This window comes from Theobroma cacao, chromosome 5 (genome assembly GCF_053813885.1).
Source record: "Theobroma cacao isolate CCN51 chromosome 5, ASM5381388v1, whole genome shotgun sequence".
NCBI classification, from domain to species: Eukaryota; Viridiplantae; Streptophyta; class Magnoliopsida; order Malvales; family Malvaceae; genus Theobroma; species Theobroma cacao.
Window position 1 is genome coordinate 1,266,956 of NC_142643.1, and position 10,823 is coordinate 1,277,778.

The following is a 10,823-nucleotide window of genomic DNA, read 5'->3' on the forward strand; positions in this document are numbered from 1 at the left end:
ATGATCTTCTCAATTGGAACTTGGCAGTCATATCGACTTATCCCGCTCCCTCTCTGGTACCGACAATCACTTAAATAAGGTATGTCTTCGTATCAGAACCACGTCCATGTTGCATTTGAGTTCTTCAACACGGCCACGCTGCTTCTGTTGGATTCTTTAGGCAGACAAATTGTTCTTGGTTTCACATTCTCCTCAATGTGTTGGAAATGGTCAGCAAATTCATTGTTATCATTAGTTTTTCGGACATATTTTCCAAGTTCTTGCTCTGGTACAAAATGAGGCATTTCATCAGAAGAGATCAATCCTTAAACCTTTTGGTCTTCATCTTGAATACCCCTCATTCATCCACTACATTTCGATTTCAGAGAGTTTTCCACAGATCTTAAATGCCTTTCATGGTACTTAACTCATAAGTTTCATAAGATTTGTTGGCTGAAATGTGCAGCAGTTAAGACGTAACCGAAAGTGTAATTGGAACATTTCAAGACAAGTGTATCCAACGACCACGAAAGGTGAAGCAGCCTGGCGTAATGATGCAATGAAAAAGAAGCTTTCCCTGCACATAATGGCACCCATCAAAATGGACAACTGGCGCCCAAGAACATAGACAATACGCATTAGCTTACATCACCAGCACATGCAAACAGTAAGGAAATGGAATGTCACGTGCTTCCCTTCTGTCAATGCACCATCGGCCATTTTAGTTGCAGGAATCAGAGTTTTTAAAGCCTGGCAACCACAACCATCTGACCATCAAGGGGGCCACAGTTACCTACCCTTTTTTAACTAATACTCTAAATTCTGAGATCTTGCATCATACTTTTTCAGCTTTTTTAGTTGGTTTTTTCAGTTCTATTAAAGATTCAAGTCCCCACCCTGCAATCCTGCATTCAAATGACATATATATATATATATATATATAAAGAGAGATTTAATAGTCACTTAAAAGTAGTTTTATATCTCAATGGCCTTCGGCATTGAGAGACAATTATATTTCACCATTTGACATTGTGGGCAGAAAACAGCAGAGTATTCCAACAGCTACAGTTAATGAGGGTACTATCAACATGAGAAAAGAGAATGACAACAGCAAATAGGAACTTGGAAAATTCCATGATACATGTCGATGCTGATGATGACTTTGATGGTTTTTAAACCAACGACATTGGAGGACTGCAGTGTACAAGCGCACTACTCAAGTTCTTTTTTTTTTTTTTCTTAAGAATACAAATCAAATTTACCAGTCTTGGAAGAAGCTAAGCCTTTAATCCAAGATTATAAGGATTCAAGCAGCCCAATTACAGTGATAGCAGCAGCTTCCATCATCTATGCACCATTCATTGCAGTATCAACATGGATCCCATTGGCATCTTCTAGAGTCTTGCCATTAACTTGAGTTCTCAGCCTCTGAACAGATAAAAGAAAACACAAACGCAAATCTAAATTAGATATCACCATCAAGGTATTCAAAGAGGAAAAAACCTTTGACCAATAAAATTACTATACCCAATCTGCAGGGTCTATAGAATTCCCATTCAACAGCTTGTGATTCTCTTCTTTGGTCTTACTATCCTTGTCTTTGGTGCTCAATGGTAGCAACAGAGGTGAACTTCCATTGGATCTGTCAGGCAATTCTGCAGCAATATTTTAGTGTTAGAATCACTGCCAAAGGTTATGACTAAACCAGCGGGAGAAAAATTAAAAGATAGTTAGACCAAATTAGATACGATCAAAACCTGGTAGTTTCTTGTCTATGAAGAATACCACTAAATTAACAGTATACCTGCAGAAAAATTGTAATGCCAAATTAAAATTAAAAAAAAATAAATATTAATGATAACTAGAAATTTTGAAAGTGCAATTCATACCATGCGACAACTACATCAACTGTGTAATGTTTGCGGGATGCTACAATCAAGAAACTTTGAATAATTGCTACCAACCAAGCAAACTGCTTTATAAACCTGCAATCACACAACAATACAATCAGAAACCAATCAATTGGCTACTCATATGTATGTCAATACATCAAACTAGAATGCATTGCCCCTGATCCAAACATTTTGATTGCAAAAATCTTATAAGCATGGTGCTCAACATAATCTCTTGATGTTCCCAATAGTTATGGTTTTTTTGCCCCCTTATCTTCAGAGTTAATGGCTAAAATCAAGTAATATGAATAAGCCATGTTTACCTTCGTGTGCCATATTTCTGATAGGTGAGCACAAAGACCAGGGTGAAGATCATGTGTGATGAAAAAATCAAGTCACCACAACCATATATTACACCTCGAGGAACTGCAAATTTGACAAGCAAATAAGCCAAAATATTTATAGAACACAACATATCAACTAAATATTTAAAAGCAACATATTGAAATTTTCAATAAAAGAAGACTACATACAATTAATTAAGAGGACTTCTAGCACACTCTCAGGTTTTGGCAACCTAGCAAGTTTCGAACCCTGTAAAAAACACGAGTTTTTTACTAAAATGTTCTTAAAATCAAATTTCATTTCTTACATTAACCCACAGAGAACAAATGTTCAATGCAGAAAAGAATTAATAAAAGAATATCATTTCAAAAACTAAACATAAAGTTGAGAGCATATACACACAGAAGTTCAAGACTCTACCTCTCGGCAATGATAATTTGGACCCGGAAGCTGAGTTGAATAGAATGTGATGATTCGGAGCATCTGAGAAGCCTGCAGCAAATAAATAAACAAAGGAAACAAACAACTGTAAGTGAAATACTGTGGAAATGCTTAACGTTTCATGATCCACCAGTATTTATTAAATTAGTAAAGTTAGTTGAACAACTTCAGCATTGAGTTCAGTTTTATTGGACAAGTTATTGATGAAAATGGTACTTTGAATTGATGGACACCTTTGGTCATAAAGAAAAAGGCAGGAAAGGATAGATAATCTTCCTTTTTGTAATAATATCCTATTAAAACAAAAATGAGTTCACTTGAGTCTGGACTGCTATCGCACAAGGGTTGAATAAGCTCATGAAATTGAATAAGCAGGTCAACAAATTACTAGCTAGAAGAAAAGGACAATTATTCATCCAATATTTAATAGGAGAATCCAACAACGCTTCAGTTGATTCTATCTTGAGCATGATAACATATATTGGTGAAATTTGACAGAAGGAAGAACCTAAACATTAGTCCCACAACAATGCCTATATTGTGTGCATATGTAATCAGAACAAAGATATAGACTAAGCATCATTACTTACAACTAAAAATGCTAGCACCCGGCACCAAACTAGAACTGTGTAGATTTTTTTGCTCTTCATGATGAAAGGATGGAAAGTCCACTGCAAATAGTGATTCACATGTTAGAAGTGGAGACACAAAGATATCAATAGAACTGAAATAAGAGAACTGCAATATCCTGTACTAAACATGTGAGAACTTAATAAAACTACTGAATGAAATTATCAATAGAGAAGGAAATAAGATAAAAAAAGTCCAACAACAGGGGAATAACTTTACCAAAACAAATGACAAAAAGATAAAGGTGAACACCGTCTCACTAATGTAAGCTTTATCTTGCCCAAGCTCCTAAATATACAAAAAAGTTAAATGTAAGAAAGCATTTCATCAAATACTGGGAACATGATAGAAATAAGCAAAGAGCAAAAACAAAAGAGGTTTGTTCTTACTGGAAGCAGAATGAACCCAAGATCCTGAAGTGTTGGACCTGGCTGGTGAAGATAATGAACTCCTCGGGCAGCTAGACCATGAATGTACTGCAGAGAAGAATGCACATTTCAGAACCACAACCAATGAAATATGCCCAGAAATTAAACATATACTTGAATTTGGAAAATGCAAGCACTGCACAAGCTTGGATGATCAGAACGTCTTTCGAGAAGCAATTAAAAATAACATACTAAAGTTTAAACAAACGACAATGACATCCACGTCAAAATTTTCATTGCTAAAGCAATGTTATCTGTGTGAGCCATGATAGAGATTTATCTTACGCTAAAAGAATAAGCTTCATTTCTCTAAGTTACAAGTATAAGAAGCCACGATCGTTACAGTTTACCAGATCCTACTTTTTTCCATCAACTCCTCTCAATCCAAAAACTTGGACACAAGGTAAACTCTTTTCTGTGCTAAATTCACTACTTTAACATGTTAAAAAAAAAATGGGAATGAAATAAATGTTTGGAATTATTCAAACGAAATAGGTATTGAAAAATAGAAATGGTTTAGTTTGAATAACTATGGAAAAACAAAATGAAAACCTGAAAAATGAGGCCGGCAAGAAGGTACTTCCAATTGTCTAGAAGAAGGTTGACCTCTGTAGTTGTCTCTGCACAAATTCTCTTCCATAACTACAAAAACAAAAACAAAAGACTTAAAACCAAAAATACCAAATCAAAAACCCCATAAATTCCCCAATTCTCGTGAACAAAGAACAAGAAAAGAGAAGTAGAAGAACCTTTGAAGCTTCGCGACCAATGTAAAGCGTCATCTTGTTGTCGTGTAACAACCAGTTCCATAGTACTTCAAAACCCACCAGTTAAGGTCAACATCATTTATAAATCAAAAACAAAACCGCTCAATCTTCTCCAAAACCCCCTTCCACCAAACCTTAACCACCCCAAAGATTAAAAAAAAGAAGTTAAAACGAAAAAAATTTGTTTATGTTTTCTCTCTTTCCTTCCTCCGATAACCAACTTCAATCCACCACAACTCAGAAAACACCGCCTGCTTAATCGATTCTCCAAGCGATCAGAGACTCGACGATCCACGATCAAGATCGAGAAACCCAGGAAGACAAAAGAAGAAGGAATGAGGAGAAAAGGGTTGAATTCAGGCTTCTTCGGCTGTCGATATAAATGAAGAAAATTTGGGTTTTTCTCCAATAATAATAATAATAATAAATAAATAAATAAATAAAAGAAAAAGAAAAGAAAAGTCTGTGAGATTCTGTTACTCGGTCTCTCTCTCTCTGTGTTTTGGGGGCGGGGGGTGTTGTTATTCCCTGCTTTTCTCAGCTTGAAAACGCGAGTTCAACACGGAGAGGCAGTTGAGATATGAGAATTGGGACAACGAGCCGAATGGGAAGCATATAAAGAGGCCATTTTCACTCTTCTCTCAAATTAAAATAAAATAAAAATAACTTAGCTGCTATTTAATCTAAATTATTATTGCTCGAATTATATAGTTTAAATAAAATAAATTCATATATCTAAATTATATATTATAAATACATGATATATGATATTAAAATTTATTTAATTATTTATTAATATTAAATTAAAATAAAAATAAACACGAATCAGTCAAAATCTTTCTCTGTTGATGAAAAATTAATATAATTATAATCATATCAATAAAAAATAAAATAAGTTTGATATTATAGTAAATATATTTTTAAAAATTATAACAAATTAATTCAATTTTGATCGAATCATTAAAAATATATTTTGTTTTTTTTTTTTGTTACTATATTGCCATTGTACCTCATTCCTCTATTAATGGGAAAGTGAAAGACGGAGGCTTCTAGAAACTAGATTTCTAATTCCTTAATTCGATTCAATTAAAGGTGAAAAAATAAAGAGAAACAACGGCAGTACTTTTTTCTTTTTTTAACTTTTTACCTATGCCATTGGGAGTTAAGTGATGCGGTAAATATTTTTGTTTTTTCATGTCCCCCAGGCCTCGGGCCTGCAAATCCCGGGTAAAAAATATTCGTCAAACTTTGAAGTCCATGTACGGTTGATTTACTAAAATACCCTTCATGAGGGCGCTGGGTGAGACAGTCACGAGCGTCTCGGCTTACGAGAAAATGAGCAGACCCTTTTTTACTTTTCTTCGTCCCACGTCTTGATTTTCAAATTTTGAAAGGTTTGAGGCAGCGGAGGATAAAAGGTTGACCAAATGATGGGCCATTAAAAAAATGTTTTATTAAAATAAAAATTTATAAATTAAGGGGTGAATTAGGTTTAGGTTTATATGATGCACACTTCTTGTTATATACTATCCCTAAACTATCGGGTGTAATTTTATAAATATTACAGAAATAAAAATTTAAAATTATTTAAAAATGAATATTTAATGATTATGATTATTTAATTTTTAAATAAATTTATATAGTTATATATTTATGAGGTGACATTCTTTAATTATATGATAATGTATAAATACAATACACCAACAGCAGTGTCTAGTTTAAAGACTTACTACTATTTGAAAATAGGTTGCTTTGGTTTGATTAGAGTAATAAAATTATTTAGCTCAAATTATATATAATATAATAATTAAAAATTAAGAGATGATGGTTGTCACTTTACCACCATCCCCAATTGATAATGTATTAAATATAAGGATGTTAATAATATAAATGGAGGATGGATGATTGAAAATTTAGAGGGTGATTAAGTTGAAGTCAAGAGTGGGAGGGTAATGATTGGGAGGGGGGACAAAGCCACGTGGGAGACTCATGTTGAAGGCACCACCTCAGGTTTGATTGATGGGTTAATTTTTCTTTTCATGTGCCCATATGCAAATACTCAGATTTCTTATATGCCAGTATGTCTGTCAATTTGTCATTACTTGGTTAACCTTTACCCAATGTCACATGCTACTTTTTCTTACTATATATATATATATATATATATTTAAAAAATAGTATTAATTTATTATGTGGACTCCTACTTAATAAACAAGTCACTTAATCTATGGATTAAGATCTAAATTTATCATTTTATTCAGAAAGATGGATAAAAATAGTTAAAAATTAAAATTTTAATTATTTTCAGACTAAATTAGAAAACAAGATGATTAAATTACGTTGTTTCGAAGATGAGTGATGAATTCGATCCATTATTTTAAATAAAATAATAAAATTGAGTTTTGTTTTTAATCGAAAATAAAAAATTTCGTACATTTATTAATAAGGAACATTAATATTAGTACTATTATATTTCATTCATGGTACATATACTTTGTATGTTGTCCATGTATTACATATTGACATCTACCACATACTCATCTCTAATTACTATTGGAAAATGACTTCCAAGTACCAATAAGTATTTGAGGTGAAAAGGAATGGATAAGAAAAAGTTGCTATTATCAACCTACAAGTGAATTGAGAAAAAAAAAAGTGAAAAATAGATTGGAATAATTGATTGTACCTTTTTTTTTCTTCTCAATTGATTGTAGTACTATTTCTTAAGTGAAAAAAAAAAATCATGAAGTGACACAACGGTCTAATTCTCTCGACCGTCAGTACAGAATATAATAGTTATATACAATCATTTAATCATAGAGTGTCATTTTATAAACGTGTAAAGTTTTTTAATATAAATATTTATTTTTTAAGATTCTTAACGATAAAAAAACATGTCGATAAAAAGAAATGTGAAATTACCTACTTTAATCAAACTTGTACCAATCTTATATGTGAAAACTAGTGTCGAGTGGCTCCGATGAATTTTACAAAAATCATATAATAATTTGGAAATTTCTTATTGAATTGTCTTGACCAACTTTCAAAACTCCCAAGAATTTATGACCTAGAAAAGCTAATAATGCAAAACTTTACTTATTTAGTTATTCATGGAAAGAAGAAGAATTTGGTTGGGTTGTTGGTTTACTTTTCAGCTTACTAAAAATAAGAAAAGTTTATTAAGAAAAATGGAAAATTCAGATTCCATTGCCTTCCTCTTGAACTAATATTACCTTACCTAATTGACAATGTGAGAGTTTTGAATAGTTTATAGCAGAATTTTTTTGACATTTATGTTGTTATATATTACTTTCCATGAGTTTATTTATTTTATGAATTAAAAAAATAAAAATTTCTTTTAAAATTACTTGTTTTAAACACCTCTTCTTCGACTCAAAGACATCTAATTATACTGTTTTTTTCTTCTTCTTTTTAATTAAACCACTATTTCAACAACTTTACTTGTTTATTATTTTTAAAATTATTTTCAATTAACCCTTTCGTCCTAAAATATTTAATCTTTTTGACTTTCACGGGAATTAAAACAAAAGGTTCTAATTTTTTATGCATTTGATGTTAAAGTTAGAAAAAATTATAATATATATGTTCAATTGAATTGTTTTTAGGCTCATAACAAATGAGAATGAAAATTAGTGCATAATCCCAAATCTTGTTTGAATAGTATCAAGAATCTTGACCCCCAAAAAACTAAAAACAATCTCTCTATCAAGCATATACTATGATTTTCATTGGAATTTGCCTGAAATCAAAATCAAACTTTTCTCTATCTTTTACTTTAGTGGGATTTGAATAATATTTGGACCCACTTTGTCATCAATATTATTTATATATATTTGAAATGGCTTAGAGGGCCACTATTTCAAAGATATTTGAAAATTATAAGCTTTGTTTTTTCTAGTAGGACATGCTTTTCTTGCATCCATTAATGAAGTTATAATTGCTCTTAGGTGAAACCACCTTTTTCCCATGGTTTGATATGAAGGAAATTATTTCTTCTTTTGGGTATTAACAATAGAGTTTGGGGTCTTTTCATTTTTGCCCTAGGTTCATTGAATAATTTCCCCCCCTCCCCCATGGTACACCAAATTGCATGTAGAAGGTACAAAAAGTGAATCAACTATGATGGAAAATGGTTGGAAAACTAATCTTTCATGCTAGGCACCAAAAGATAGGGAAGAAAAAAAGAAAACACTACTACAATTGGTGGGTTGTATGCCTTTAAGTCATAGTCCCATAGACTCATAGTTCATGTATAGTTTCCAAATCTACCTTTATTGTAAAAGAATTGCGATTCAAATCGTAACTTTAAGTGTTTTTTTAACTTTCATAAAAATTAGACTGCTAAATAGTTAGAAATGGAGGGAATATGTGTGTTTTTTGGGGGGGAATTAAAAGATGGAAAGGTCAGATTAGTGCTTTGGGTGACAGTTAAGGGCAGTTATGGCAATTCAATTAGAGAAAGGCAAGGACTTAGTCCTTTTGTCAACCAAATATTTGGATGAATGAAACCAGAAAGCAGACAGCGGGAGTGCGGGCATGCTTCGTGGATTTCAACGAGTCTATAGTCAATGGTCCTTATTGCCGACGGGCCGACCCGTCCCCCATTCAAAGGGACAAAATGTAACAAACAGTACCGAAACCTCGAAAAAGATAAAAGATTAGAGACGGGAATGGAAAATACGTATACGGATATTCAGTATTATTTAAGTTATTTAAATAAAATTAAAATATTATTTTTCGTAATTAACTCGATTTTAACAAGTTGCATGAATCCAAATTAGGAGGGAAGGGACATAAATCAGCGGAGGCGGCTTGCTTGAAACGTGATGGCGACTTCTCTATTTGTCTCTCTTCTCATAAACAAACTCAACTCTTCTTGGGCATCACCGTTTACCCTCAATTTTATTTTTTTTAAACATTAAATTTGAAATAAATCAATTTTTACGATATTCCGTATCCAAATAAGACTCCAATTTAATCAAAATATATAAATTTATCGATTGAATCAATTTCTACGTTTTTGTTACCAATATAATAGTCGCATTACCTCTTTTATTTATCTTTGGCTTGGGCATAATTGTTTTTCTTTATTAAACTATTTTGGGTTTCTTTGTGAAGAGAATTGACATTTAAATAATTAATTAATAATTAAAAATAAAAATAAAAATTATATTTGATATATTGATAATATATAAATTCTCGTAAGTCAACAACACAGCAAAATTTCCGTAAATGAAAAAAAGCCTACTACTTAAAAACCCACAGCCAAATTAAACTTGCTTTCTTGAAAGAATCCAACAGCATAAACTTAGCATTGACAGCATGTTTCTGCCGATCATGTGGTTAGGTTAGGTCCGGTCCGGGAGGGGGACCCTGTCACCCTGGAAACTCAAAGGAAGGGACCTGACCTAGCCGGGTGTGGCTAATTTGTTTGTTGCCTTTGAACCTTTCAGCTTCTGGTGTTTGCAGAGTGTGGTACCAAATTCCCAATACATGAGCAGCACCTTTCAAGCACCTAACACAGTGTCAGCATCACCCCCCTTGGGTTTACAATTTGCTAGGGTGTTTCCGTTTAGTACCTAGTCAAATTAGAGCCACATAATATATCATCTTTTTATAGAACAGGATTGACATGATCATGCCATGAATTGTCAATTTTATTTCCACTAAAGAAATTGAAAATCTTGGGATTTTTGTACATATTATATAGAATACATTTTCCACATTTTTTGGGTTTTTTTTTTTATGTTGAATTTGTCCATTTTCTGGAAGATCTTCTAAACTTATGACAATGGGAGTTGAAATCAGATGGAGAAACTTAACTTCAAAGTCTCTCCAGGCTTTCAAGCACATGCTACACCTTCCATACAACTAAGGTTATTAAGGTGTAAGGTTGGGTCAGGGATTTTCTTTCCTTGCATGTATACATCTTAATCAATACGGTTTTCGTTTCATTTTCTGTATTCATTATTTAAAAAAAATAAACAATTAAAGACGAAAAGAGTAATACGATTTCCGTATTGATTTTTATTTTTTTTTCCAATTTTTCTTCCCATATACTAATGGGTTTTTTAAAATATTTTTCGTCGCGCCATCCATTAATATCATATTCTTATTGTTTTCATCATTATTATTCCATTAAAATGAAAACAAAACTTGTCCAAATGAACCCAAAGAAAGAAACACTAATGTTACTTTCAAATAACATCATGATTGTCTCAGTTAGAATTATTGGTGCATTTTGCATTTCAAAAATAGGAAACTGCTTAAGAAATTGATGTAGATTTCAAAGGGTAGGAAACTTCTTGGAATGTCTCATC

At 32.3% G+C, this 10,823-nt stretch overlaps 1 protein-coding gene across 2 annotated transcripts; it reads right to left on the reverse strand.

Moving 5' to 3' along the window:
• Nucleotides 1-949: 949 nt before the first annotated feature.
• Nucleotides 950-5,073, reverse strand: ATIPCS1 (Inositol phosphorylceramide synthase 1). Of its 2 annotated transcripts, none has more exons than XM_088806147.1 (12): nt 4,465-5,073; nt 4,268-4,335; nt 3,677-3,763; nt 3,507-3,575; nt 3,248-3,328; nt 2,637-2,708; nt 2,405-2,465; nt 2,195-2,297; nt 1,869-1,964; nt 1,737-1,783; nt 1,507-1,634; nt 950-1,407 (listed from the first exon to the last, which is right to left on the reverse strand). In XM_088806147.1, the coding sequence occupies exons 1-12, from the start codon at nt 4,523-4,525 to the stop codon at nt 1,327-1,329; spliced, it is 954 nt and encodes a 317-aa protein (XP_088662273.1). In that variant the 5' UTR covers nt 4,526-5,073; the 3' UTR covers nt 950-1,326. The 2 variants fall into 2 exon arrangements, with proteins under 2 accessions (XP_088662273.1, XP_007026839.2); XM_007026777.3 differs by having other exon boundaries at nt 4,268-4,357; nt 4,465-5,071.
• Nucleotides 5,074-10,823: the final 5,750 nt, after the last annotated feature.